The 13,344-nt window shown below is 50.4% G+C and overlaps 1 protein-coding gene across 1 annotated transcript in view; it reads right to left on the reverse strand.

Annotated features, from left to right (window-relative positions):
- Window positions 1-4,023: 4,023 nt before the first annotated feature.
- TFCP2L1 (transcription factor CP2 like 1) overlaps window positions 4,024-13,344 on the reverse strand; it is a 59,182-nt gene continuing 49,861 nt past the window's right edge. The window contains exons 11-15 of the mRNA XM_004608149.2: window positions 12,585-12,675; window positions 11,821-11,924; window positions 9,184-9,326; window positions 5,352-5,403; window positions 4,024-4,070 (exon numbers count right to left, since the gene is read on the reverse strand). Of these exons, the coding sequence (XP_004608206.2) occupies window positions 4,024-4,070; window positions 5,352-5,403; window positions 9,184-9,326; window positions 11,821-11,924; window positions 12,585-12,675 (437 nt within the window). The remainder of the gene's footprint in view (window positions 4,071-5,351; window positions 5,404-9,183; window positions 9,327-11,820; window positions 11,925-12,584; window positions 12,676-13,344) is intronic.

Below are 13,344 nucleotides of genomic sequence, written 5' to 3' on the forward strand. Positions count from 1 at the left end.
GAAAGAAGGAAGGAAGGAAGGAAGGAAGGAAGGAAGGAAGGAAGGAAGGAAGGAAGGAAGGAAGGAAGGAAGGAAGGAAGGAAGGAAGGAAGGAAGGAAGGAAGGAAGGAAGGAAGGAGGGAGGGAGGGAGGGAGGGAGGGAGGGAGGGAGGGAGGGAGGGAGGGAGGGAGGGAGGGAGGGAAGGAGGGAAGGAAGGAAGGAAAGGAAGGTAGGAAGGAAAGGAAGGAAAGAAAGGCCAGCTAAATTTCATTTCATCTGATTCCTGTGGAAGGGACAGTCTTCTGATCAGGGAGTTAAACATTTCAGTATGGATTCACCAAATGTATTTTGGTGGGGGGCATCTATGGCTTTTACTTTTTTGAGTGACAAAATTTTTATGAAAAATGGTTAAACAGAAGTAAGGAGTGCGGCCAGCAGCAGGTGTTTTCAGAGCTGGTTGGGATCTACTAACAGCCAACAATCAAGGCAACACAAGTTTCCTTATTAGACCCTTCTTTGGAATTGAGAAAAAAAACAACCTATTTTTTAACTTAGCCTCAGTAGTGGCACCCCTTAGGTCTGTGACTACAATATAGCAAAAGCTTGCAAGGCCTAAGACCAAAGGTCTAGTCCTGATTCTCTGTGACCTGGGGCAGGTTATTCCAACTCTAATGTGACTCAATTTCCCCACAATTTGTAAAAAGAAAATAATGCATCTTGACCTTTCCCTAGGACTAGTACAGAGAGATAGGCCAGGCACCAAGAAATATTGCGGGGGTGGGGGGGGGTGGGGGGTGGGGGAAGAGAAAGGAAAGAGAGAATCCAGTATGATTGAGATAAAGGGGAGATAGCAAGAGTAAAATGGAAAGCCAGCCGGAAAAATCAAAAGTTTACATGGATTGAATTAAAAAAAAAACTAATAATGAGGGGCTAGAGCAATAGTACAGAAGATAGGGTATTTGCTTTACACGCAGCTGACCGAGGTTCAATCCCCGGCACCCCATGTGGTCCCTGGAGTCTTTGTGACCAGGGACCACATGGGTCCCTGAGAAGTGATGCCTGAGCAGGAGTAAGTCCGAGCAATACCCGGTGTGGCCCAATTTTAAAAAAATTAAATAATGAAAAAGTGAGCTTCTCCATGACAGTCCCATACCCCAGAGGAAAATATCCAGTAAGAATCTTGGGGCCTTAGCAAAAGTGACAAGGTAATTGCATGGTGATTCTAAGTCTTTCCACATACTGAGGCTAGGATAACCAGATTGCAACTTGCAAAGAAATGAAGTTGGACCCTTACCTCACAACAGAGACACACATGAACTCAGTAACTAATCAAAGACCATTGTGAGACCTAAAACTATGTGATTATTAAAATACATGTATAATAACAAACCTTTTTTTATTTTGTTTTTGAGCTGTACCTGGTAATTCTCAGGGCTTACTCCTGGTTCTGAACTCAGGAATTACTCCTGGCAGTGCTTGGGGAACCACATGGGATGCTGGGGGTTGAACTGAGATGGTGTAATAAAATCTTGGACATCATCAAAAATTTTAAACTTGGGTGCTTCAAAGGATAAGCAACACCAGAAAGAAGGAACATTTTTACAAGTCATATATCTGATAAAAAAAAAACTATCCAGAACATACAAAGAATTCATACAACTAGGTAATAAAAAGACAGCCCAGTTAAAAATGGGCAAAATCTATGAATAGGTATCTTTCCAAAGATGTACAAATGGTCAATAATCACATGTAAAGAAGATGCTCTGTATCATTAGCCATAGGGAAAACAAAAAAAATCAAAAACCACACAGACATACTAATTTGCACCCACTAGGATGATAACATCCCATCAGTCAAAGAGACATACAAGAGCAAGCATGGTGAGGATGTGAAGACAGAGCCCGCAGACACTGCAGGCAGGAATGCGAAACAGTGCAGCTACTTTGGGGAAAAAGTTTCTCAAAATGTTATACATAGTTATTATATGATGCAGAAATTCCAGTCCTATGTATATGTCCAAAAGAAATGAAAACATACCTGCACACCAAAATGTGCACGTGTTTATAGCAGCATTATTCACAATAGCCAAAGTAGAAATGACTCAAACATAGCCACCAAGGGATGAGTGGAGGAACAGAACATGGCAGAACTGTCCAATGGGAATATTCTCCAGCTCTAAGGAGGGCTGACGTACTTATAGTCTTCCTGGGTGGTCTTTGGAAACATTATGCTAAATGAAATAGCTAAGACTGAGGTGGGGGACCCACAGATTGTATGATTCCATTCAAATGAAATGCCCAGAATCTTGATAGAAAACAGATTCCTGGTAGCCATGGGCTACTCGAGTAGCAGGGAAGGTGGTAGAGTGACTGCTAAAGAGAGAAAGTGCGTTTCTTCAGGGGCAGTGGAAATGTTCTAAAACTGGCTGTGGTCATTCTGTGAGTTTACTAAAGAACCACAGTTGTCTAAGTGGATGAGCCTAATGGTTGGCGAACCATATCTTGGCCATGATAGTGCCTGCACCCATGGATGAGGAAAATGTCCTCAGAGGAAAGGAACAGGACTCGGGAGCCTGTCCCCAGTGCTGGGGGCCCTGCTGTACCCATGGCCTTCCACACTCAGAAGCCCCTGGGCGGTAGAGTCAGCTTCTATCACTGTCCTATCAGGTGGTATCAGGTAGGTGCGGCTGATCCTCTGTTCTTTAGTTTCCCCATCTGTAGAACAATGACATCACATTTCTGATCATCTTTGGCCCAAGCACTGTTATTTCCCCCTAAGCTTGACTCCAGAAACTATAAACTCCTGCTCCATTGGTCACAGGGTTCCCCATGCTTTGGGAGATGAACCCCAAACAGGGAAAAGTTGGAGCCCTGGACCATAGAGATCACCAGCAACTGGGAAATGGACCAAAGGCTTAAGTTATGCCACTTAGAAAGATGTTCCATCCTTGCCAATTTCGGCAACTTCCGGAATCGATCACAATTGTCATTGGGTAAAGGTCGAGAGATTAAGAAAAAGGAAAGGAAAGAAAATTCAACCATTAAAATGCAGGCAAAATGCCCTAGACAGTTCCCTTACCAATGAGAAAAGATCAACATTTAAACAGGGAGAAAAATCAAATGTCCCCGAGGAACTTGGTGGGTTCCCCAAGGCTGACTTATCTAGGTTGGATGTCGTTAGTCCGTTCAAGGGGGTCTGGAATCACTTTATCAGAAAATTAAATGTTGACGTCTTAGCCTTCCTTACCCCTTAGGAAATTATACCAACGGAGCAAAAGAGGAATCATTGGTCCTCATCTCTTGGATACTTCTGAGAATGTGCCTGAAATGGCCTTTCTCTCATTCGCCTCCCTGGCCCAAGGTCAGCATGGCAGCTTCGATGTGGGCATGGTGGTCTCTACTAGGCCCTGCAGAGCTGTGAGCCCCTCTCGGATCCAGGCAGCAGCTCAGAAATCAGGGAAAGATGAAAGAAATGAAAGGCACGGAACCGAACCCCTCTTTCCATCCACCTGCCCAAGAGCAGCAAAGATGTCTGCTCAGCAGGACCTCTGCGAGGGGAACCCAGGTGAAAAGGGAAGAAACCGCCCCCACGCAGCTGGCAGTCTTGGTCCCAGAGCCAGTTCCCAGAGAAGCAGGTGAGGGTTTAGGGCGAGGCAGGGCTTTCTCCGGAGGCAGCAGAGTGATCAAGAGGAACAATGCGGGCGGTGCCCAGATTCCCCAGTGAACTCGCCTCCAGCGAAGGGTTTCCAAGGCATCCTGCCCTTTGACCCTCTAGAACAGCAGGGCTGGGGAAAGGAGTGGGGATGATTCAAAGGCTGGAGGCCAAGAGGAAGGGGGAGAGGAGCTACCAGCTTTCTATGCACCAGAGACTTTGCATCTGCTGGTGGCTGTGGCCTCCTGGCCTGGGGCTTCCAGACAGTCGGCCAAACCCCTCCTGGCCACAGCTCACTCGCTGGGTGAGGTTTTGGCTTTTTGGGCAGTGCCGTGTCTACATCCAAGGGGGTCTGTGGGGCCGGGGTCGGAGGCAGTGGCATGCTTGCTGTCTCAGAGGCCACACTTCAGGATGATGTGGTAACCATCATTGCTCTCAGCTGCAAAAGAGAGAAACACAGGGTGTTTCATGGGCAGCAGGGCACGGGGTGGGGGGAAGGGGGTGTACACACACAGTGTTGGCATCCCAGTGGAAGCCCTGCCACCAACATGGGCAGAGACCACCAAAGTCAGGTTGCAAGAGCCAAGCATGCAGGTAAAGGGGGGTGGGGGGTGGGATGTCAACGGGTGTGTCTCCCTGTTGGATCTGCTTTTTTTTTTTTTTTTTGCTTTCTGGGTCACACCTGGCGATGCACAGGGGTTACTCCTGGCTCTGCACTCAGGAATTACTCCTGCAGTGCTCAGGGGACCATATGGGATGCTGGGAATCGAACCCGGGTCGGCTGTGTGCAAGGCAAATGCCCTACCCGCTGTGCTATCTCTCCAGCCCCTGGTTTGGATTCTTGTATGTTGGCCTTCCTACCACACACAGCCCAACGTCCAAGGACTAAAGGACCTAAGTTCTCCAAAACAGATTCTGGACAGTGTCAGTTCTCAGGGCACCTGGCTCTGTAGAGCTCCTCAGCCACCTGCAGTGAACAGTGGGTGGAAATGACCGATGCCTTCAGTGCAGGGCCTACCGCCCAGCCTGTCAGCTTCCAATGCTGACATACCCCAGAAACTCGCCTGGCCCCGAGGAAACGCACGGATGGCCTCTCCCTTCTCCGCCCTAGCAGCTTCCTCAAAGCCCTTCCTCGGATACTCCATGCCAACCCCAGGTCCCCAAGTCCAATCCACAGGCCTGCAGACTCCATGACCACCTTCCCCCTGGCGCTGTCGGGGTAGCCCTATTTCCAAACGGGTGAGCAGCGTCTAGCCCAAGAACTGTTCAAGGTCTGCAATGACACGATGTCTGGCCCTGGGACATGAACTTGGGCTGTTCGTCAACTGTCTGCAATCTGTCTGCCTATAGTGTACGGCCTGCAAACGATGTTACAAATATCCAAATGACCCTTTCAGGAGAAGAGGCAAAACCCTTATTCTAGAAAAACTGTTGCATCTCTCTTCTACGTGGCCTGGACTCATAAAGACACCATCGTCTGATAGGGATGTCCCTCTCAGAAGTGACCTTGTGGGCCCAATTCTCCTGTTTCCGGAGCTATGTGGTATGACAGGTAGTTTTGTTTCCTTCTCTCCAGAGGATGTTTTCCAGGCGACATACTCTTGGAGTCAGAAATGCAGAAAGGTGAGGTTACCCCCCCCCACACACCCCCAGCAATACAGGGCCTAGACCCCACTCTATAATCCAATAAGAAAGGCCGGGGGCGAGTGGGGGGACTTACCTTTTAAGGTACTGAGGACAAAGCACGATTCATCTTGGAAATTCTGCACCATCTGAAGGGCAAAAGAGAGACCAGCTCCTTTAATAATGAGTTTGGAGTGCACAGAGGGTCCCAGTGACTCGTGAGTCAGCCAGGAGAAAGAGGGCCCGGGGCTTCCACAGGCACGGGGCAATGTCCTAGTGAATCTTCACTGAAAAAACCACAATCAAAGCAAATACACAAAACAATCAGTTTTTCATAGTAACAAAATACTGAAAGGAAAAGAACCTGGAAAGTCAGTGAGATATTTAATCACTGTCACTGTATCACTGTCATCCCATTGTTCGTCGATTTACTCGACTGGGCACCAGTAACGTCTCCATCCGTCCCGGCCCTGAGATTTTAGCAGCCTCTCCTTACTCATCTTTCCCAACGATTGGAGGCTCTTTCAGGGTCAGGGAAATGAGACCTATCATTACTGTTTTTGGCACATCAATTACACCACAGGTAGTTTGCTAGGCTCTGCCCGTGTGGGTGGGATACTCTCAATAGCTTCCTGGGCTCTCTGAGAGGTGCATATGTCACTGTCACTGTCACTGTCATCCTGTTGCTCATTGATTTGTTCGAGCGGGCACCAGTAACGTCTCTCATTGTGAGACTTATTGTTACTGTTTTTGGCATATCCAATATGCATGGGTAGCTTGCCAGGCTCTCCGAGAGGGGCGGAGGAATCAAATACTGGTCGGCCGCGTGAAAGGTGAACGCCCAACTGCTGTGCTATGGCTCCAGCCCGAGAGGTGCATATATGTGTATTATATATACATATATATAATACCATACATATTACTCTCTATGAATTGTTGTCTACTGTCTGACCTCCATCAAATATGGTGTGGTAATTGTGGAAAATGGGTAGGAAGTGTCTTATAATGTGTCTGGAAAGCGGCCTGGAGCGTGGCGGCGATTGGGTAGTGGAGGTCGGCTGCCGGGGCTGGGTCCCTTGGGACGGGGAGTGTCCTCACCTGCCCCCCTCTGGGGCACCCTGACGAAAACAGCCTGGTGCGGAGTCCAGGCATGGGTATGCTAGATATGGGCTTAAAATTTATTTCAAAACTAGAATTTTAAAAATGTATGGACATTTAATAAGAAACAGAAGGTACTGTTTGTTTGCCTGTTTTCCCCCTTGGTACTGAATCCTCCAATCTCTATAATGGACGCATGTGTGTGTGTGTGTGTAATAGCAGAGAGAGAAAATTAAAGTGGTAATAATTAAAAAACAAACAAACAAACAAAAAACCTGGGTAATTAGCAGGGTCCATGTATCAGAGCCTTAGCAGGGCCAATTATAAAATGCCACTCCCTGTGTCCACAAACATGGCAGGATTTGAAGCATTAGTCACCAGCCACCTCTCTGCAGGAGTGCTCCTGAGCCCGCCGGGTGACCTTGGCAAGCCAAGCTCTCTCATTTCTGCCCCAAGCCCTCCCTGCACAGTGGGGTTGTTCTGATGAGCGGCTATGTGTATAAACCAGGATGTGAAGCAACAGGACCAGGTGGAGAGGGGTCTCAGCTGTGACCCGCCCAGAGGACCTAGGGTGGCCCACCACACATCTCCCACCAGCAGATGCCCTGAAGCTGGCCTTACTTTTGTTTTCTTCACTCGCAGCCCCTACATGCGTGGCTCACTGAAGCACTGCCAGAAACACCTCAGTACTTGTGACATGTGTGAGCAATCATATCTATTTTGGGTTGCCATGTAGTCAGAAGCCGTAGGTTCTAACTATTTTTCAGTTGCAGGACCACATGTGGAATTTCAACATTTTGAAGCATCTTTTCTAGGGGCTGGAGCAATAGCACAGCGGGTAGGTGTTTGCCTTGCACTCGGTCGACCCGAGTTTGAGTCCCAGCATCCCATATGGTCCCCCAAGCACCGCCAGGAGTAATTCCTGAGTGCCTGAGCCAGGAGTAACCCCTGTGTATTGCTGGGTGTGACCCAAAAAGAAAAAAGAAGAAGAAGAAGCATCTTCCCACACATCCTGCCCTTCCGTAGAGTTGTTTCCAGCTGCTAGTTAGAAGTGTCTGGTCTGGTCTGGTTGAAGGAGGCAACAGCAGGCATGTTCGGGAATGGTGACTACAAAACTCAGACCAGCCATCAAGGGACCAAGCAGAACAGAAGATCAGCCTATCAAAGGGCATCTAACATGACAATCTGCATATCCGCATGCGAATATTGGGCACTTTTCTTAGTCTTTGAACCGTACAAATAAGTTTCCTATACTCTTTGTATACATCTGTTATATCTCATGCTTTCCATTTAAAGCCTACTAAAGATGTGCAGAAATACAACACACACCAGACCACAATCCTTTCCAAATTAAAAGAAAAAAAATGCAGCTTACATTTTATTGCCTGCCCTGGATTATTGCCCCAAATCTTGCAACTCCACCACCTGTTGACCCCTGCCCCTCCCCACAGCACCTAATGATGCGTGAAGTACATTTATTCTATACTGAGGACCTGCAAAGGCCTAAGCAGAGCCCACTTCAGGCTTAATCAGTAACTCCCTTGTTTAATTAAATGCCCTTGCACCCCAGGGGCCGGCTCCTCGCCTGGCCAGGCTGCCTCCAGCACTCCGGGCAATTAAGAGCCAAAGGTTTCCAATTGATTCGGGTTAAAAGGCAAGGAGACTTGGGGGACTAAGAATGGCCTACTTTGCAGAGGTGGCATTTGGTGGAGTTCTGTTCTCTGCTTCATTTGCTTGGCTGCCTGCTCTGGAGGGCACTGGGCAAACTGGGGAAGGAACTTCCCGAAGGGCCCCAGGGCAACTGCAAAGGTTGCAAGAGCTCAGGTCAGTCTTGGCTTTGGTCTTGCCACACACGAAATTTTCTCAGAATTGCACAGTGACACGCTTTCCTCGCTGGGGATAACTGCCCGTTGCTCAGGGGCAGGTCACCTTTCCTGAGGATTCTACACTGATTCTCTCGTGTCAGGGAATTTGGGCCTCATTTTGTTCATGTGTAAAGTGAGTGTTAAAAAGAAAAAAAAAAGGAGGAGGAGATGGAGCCATAATACAGCAGGTAGGGTGCTTGCCTTGTATGTGGCCGACCCGGGTTCGATCTCCAGCCTCCCATATGGTCCCCTGAGCATCGCCAGGAGTAATTCCTGAGTGCTGTCAGGAGAACAGGAGTAACTCCTGAGCACTTCCAGATGTGGCCCCCCAAGCTGATAAATGTGGAAGTCATGCCCAGAGAGGAGTTCCGATTTGGCAACAAAACTAGCAGAAGGCGGATGATTGGATAGCAAGAGCTTTGTGGGGGGTTTACCAGTCCACCCAACACTCACAGAGGCACACAGCCAACACTCCCAATGGGGAGATGACGGGGGAGAATCACACCATCACCCCCACCCAGAAGGACCCTGGGGGTAGTGGTACAGCTGTTTCTGGCTCCTGGCAGGCAGCTGGCCAAGAGTGGGGTCACAGAGGACCCTCAACCACTACTCAGCCCAAAGGCTTAGAAAGGGCCAGAGAGACAAAAGAGTGGGTAAGGCTCTGCACAAAGGGGAGCTGGGTTCGCTCCCCAATACCAGTAGGAGCACCAGGAGTAGGGCCTGAGCACATCCCAAGTGTGGTCCAAGCCCTTACCTGCCTCCACTTCCCCAAACACCCAGCCAGAAGGCTCAGGACACTCCCTCATGCTAGCCAGCGGGCCCAAAAGGCTGAGAGTAACAGGCATGAGGTGAAACCAGTATCCACCTTGGGACCTAGGGCACTTCCAACCCCACGAGGAGTTTCCTGGTGCAGGTCTGCCGTCTAACCTCAGGTCCCCCTCGCCCACGCCGGCCCTTGGGGCTCACCTCGTTGCTCACCACCACGTGGATGCCCGTGGGGCCCTGCCGGTAGACTCGGTGAATGTGCTGCGGGGAGATGCTGTACAGGTTGGCGATTTTCTCAATCAGCTCCACCGTGGTGAGCTCTTCCAGGAAGATGGCGTGGTACACTGCAGAGGGGAGACAGGGGGCCTTCCAAAGACCACGGTCATAGCAGGCGCCTCCCCAGCCTTTCCGGAGATGTCATCCCTGCGCGGCATTGCAGGCTCTGGCTGCCATGGGCCCCCCACCACGAGCTGAGCTGGGCAGGTGCTGGGCCTCCATATGGCCCCATTTACAGGGGAAAAGCTGCCACGAGGCTGAACATGCTTTTTACATGACACCCAAAGCAGCTAGGGAGGAGCAAATCCTACTGGTGACCTGGGCAAATCCCAGAGGTGACCTGATTCAATGGTAGGGGGATGCATGTTCCTCAAAAGTAAAACCTAAATGAGTTTCTGGGCTTCTCCCTCAATCAAACCTTGGTTTGAAACCTTGGTGCAAAAATCTCATCTCCTACTCTCTTCCGAAGGGACATATAGCAATAGCACAGCAGGTAGGGCATTTGCCTTGCACATGGCCGACCTGGGTTCAATTCTTCCAGCCCTTTCAGAGAGCCTGGCATGGAGACATTACTGGTGCCCTCTCGAGCAAATTGATGAACAACAGGACAACAGTGACAGTGATACAGTGGACATTTTATATATTTGATATATATGATAACTGGCACAGACCTAGGCTAGATAAGCCCTGCCAAGACTGTTCCCCAAGGTTCCCCTCTTTCTTTTTAGTTTTTGGGCCACACCTGGCAGGGCACAGGACTTACTCCTAAATCTGTTCAGGGATCACTCCTGGAGATGCTCAGGGGATCATGTGGTGCTGGGGATCAAACCTGGGTCAGCCACGTGCAAGACAAGAGCTCTACCTACTGTATTATCTGGCCTTCCTAAGATCTCTTTTCAGAGCAAAATTTCATGTACTTTCCTTCCATTGTTTTACTTTGCGGTGCCAGAGATTAGACCCAAGACCTCATATATGTAAGACAAATGCATTACCAGGGAGTCACATGCTTGCCCCTGTCACTTTCCTTCCACCTCCCACCCACCAACTTTGCAGAGGAGGTCCCGCTTTTGCTGATCTTATTCCTCAAGCAACTCAGACTAGACTCTGCAGAGAGGGTGGAGAAGGACTCGAGACAGGCCCCTTTGGTGGCACTCATCTCCCCCTGCCTTCCGTGCTCCCAGCTGCACACTGCGGCCACCAGGAGCATTGAGAGCCAGCAGAAGGTCAATCAGCCACTGCTTGGGACGCCTCTCCTCAAAAAGCATGTTCTGTTTCACTTTGCTTAGTTGGGAGACAATATGGCGGGGGGAATAAGAGGCTCTAAAAGGAGCAAATCCTGGGTTTGACCCACACTGTGCCACCCACTGGAAAACAAGTTCTAGGACCTGCCCACTCCCTGGAGCCCAGGCTGTGTGCTGGGGCAGCCCCCACACGGGCCTGCCGCAGGGAGGTTCACACAGGCGCCCTGCGCCCTTCCCCCGTGCACTCCCCCCACAGTCTTAGATGTGTCCCTCACCCGCCAAGAGCTGAGCAGCCAGCAGGGAGGAGCTGGGCAGTCAGCGGAGACAGACAGAGACCTGAGTGAGGGCGGGGAAGCCAGCAGCCAGGGTCTGGGTATCTGGATCCTAATATTGCCACTGAGTGCGTGGGGCAGTTACAGGCGCTCTGTCTCCAACTCCCCATCACGAAAGAGCATTTTCTACAGTCCCAACTAGATGGGGCAAGGAAGTGGAACAGAGGGACAGGAGCTTGCTGGGCACTGATACTGACCTGGAGGCAGTGCCCAGCGGGGCCTGCAGGGGTGCGACTCTCAGCTCAGCATTGCTCAGAGGCAGAGAGCCGCCTCCACATCATCCCACTGAAAACCCCTGCGCTGCCACGAGACAGGCACTGTCTCTATTTTACACACAGAGGCTGAGCCCAGGTCCTCTGCCCAAGGCCACGCGGTCAGTAACAGGGGGCATGGCTAGCAGCACAACCAGGGCCAGCCACTCCAAAGCCAGTGTCCTCCGCCCCACCAGACTGCCTTAAAATGGCACAAGTCTCCACACTCCTGAGGAAGACCAGCTCTGCTCTACAGTTTTTGGGGAGCAAAGGCCCAAACAGGAGAGACCCCATGGGCCTGGGTACCCAGAAACAGGGTCCCAACTCCCAGCTTGAATATAACACCTAAGTGGCCCTGGGGGACATAACCCCTGTTTTGTTTTGTTTTGTTTTGTTTTTCCCTAAAGATTCGGTAACTGGCGTGGGTGTTCTGGAAGATGCTTCCTTTAAACGTTTTGATTTAGGGGCCAGGGAGACAATACGGATAAGGATGCTGGCTGCCTTCCCTGTAGTTGCCCCTGGTTTGATCCCCAGCACTGCTTAGTCTCACCAGGAGCACAGAGGCAGGAATAAGGCCTGAGCACATCCGGGTAGGGCCCCCACACCAATCAGGATGAAGATTAACAAAACACCGCCTCGACATGAGGTGGGGAAGGAGGAGTATTCTTGGGGAGAGGTGTGAGGCTATGTTCTTCTCTGATTACTCTGCCGCCTGAGCGGGGCTCCCCACAAACTCACCACAGAGACTGCTGTCTCCCCCACCATCCCGCTTCTGCTGTAGGGGAACTCGGTTCTGCTCCAGCTCTTGGCACACATAAATGGTCATCTTTGGCCTCACATTCCTGCAGTGGGAGAGGGAATAAATAGAAGATGTGGGAGACCAAGCTCTGTTGTTCCAGAATGTTCCAGACTGTCCCAGAACAAAGAAGTTTTCCATTCCAGCCATGAAAACTCAGAGAGGAAGGGGAAGGAGACTACAGAAATGCAAAATGTCTCTTATTTAGTGGCAGGGGAGATGTGCAGAATCCAACAGAATTCTCTCGCTGCAGAATTGTGCTTGTCCATTAGTGGCTCTACAAACTGCATTTAAGTTAAGCAAAATGTAAAACTCAGTTTGGAAGTTGCTTCTGCCTCGGATCAAGTGCTCTGTGGCCATGTGTGGCCAGTGTTACTGTACTGAATGTTGCCACGTGGCAGTAAGTTCCACTTGACCCAGCACTGCCCTGAAGACCGCTGTATGGGGCTGAGTAATCCGCCCTAGCTCCCTTCCCTACCTGGAGGAGGCGCTTCAAGCCCAGGACTATGAAGGCACCTGAGAACCCAGGGAAACAGATAAGGAGCTGAGATTCGGGGACCATGGCTTCCATCACCCTGAGATCAGCGGTGGCCAGTACTGCTTCCCATCCCAGGGGCTCACTCCCCTGTCACACCATGTGCCTTCGCACCACTGAGAGAGGAATGAGCTTCCTCCATCCCCTGCCAATGCTGGACACTGAACCCACCTGCCCTTGATGGCATTGAAGAGCCGGATCCCATCTGCGGGGCCGCAGATCTGGACCAAATCATCTCGAGACATCTTTAGCAAATCAGCACCTGTGCAGGCAAACAGGGCGGCTTGTCATATGTGGATACCAAGAAAAGGCTCTATCCTTGGGCATCTGCAAAACCCCACATCCGGGGCCTGGGGACTGGGGATAGGCCTGGGCACTTAGTTGGGGGATAAAGAGAGAGAATATGAAAGTGAAGAGCTTAGATAGCTGAAGACTTCAGCCCGGAAGCTGCAAAAGCTGAGAGACAGTGTCCACAGAATTCAGGAGGGTGGGAGTTGGCAGAAGCTGGTTGGTCACTACGGCCAGCGCCTACCAGCTCACCCCTGTGCTTTTCAGGCACAAAACACTGGTGCAGGCATCTCCTCCGTTTGCAGCACTGACCACAGGGACTTGGTTTGTGGGAGCAAAAGCTCACGGGAGGAAGAAAGAGCCAGCACCCAGCATAGACAGCTAAGGTTCTCAGAGATGCTGCTTAGCTGGTCAACAGATGGAACATTCTGCCCACCACGGCAAGGGCTCATTATCATGTGAAGTCACAGAGCCTGTCAGCCTATTTATTTCTATATAATGGTCAGAATTAATAACAGATAGTTATAGGGGCCAGAGCGATAATATGGCAGGTAGGGTGTGTGCCTTGCATGTGGCTGACCTGGGTTCGATACCCAGCATCCCATACGGTCCCCCAAACATTTCCAGGAGTAATTCCTGAGTG

This window comes from Sorex araneus, chromosome X (assembly GCF_027595985.1).
Source record: "Sorex araneus isolate mSorAra2 chromosome X, mSorAra2.pri, whole genome shotgun sequence".
NCBI lineage: Eukaryota > Metazoa > Chordata > Mammalia > Eulipotyphla > Soricidae > Sorex > Sorex araneus.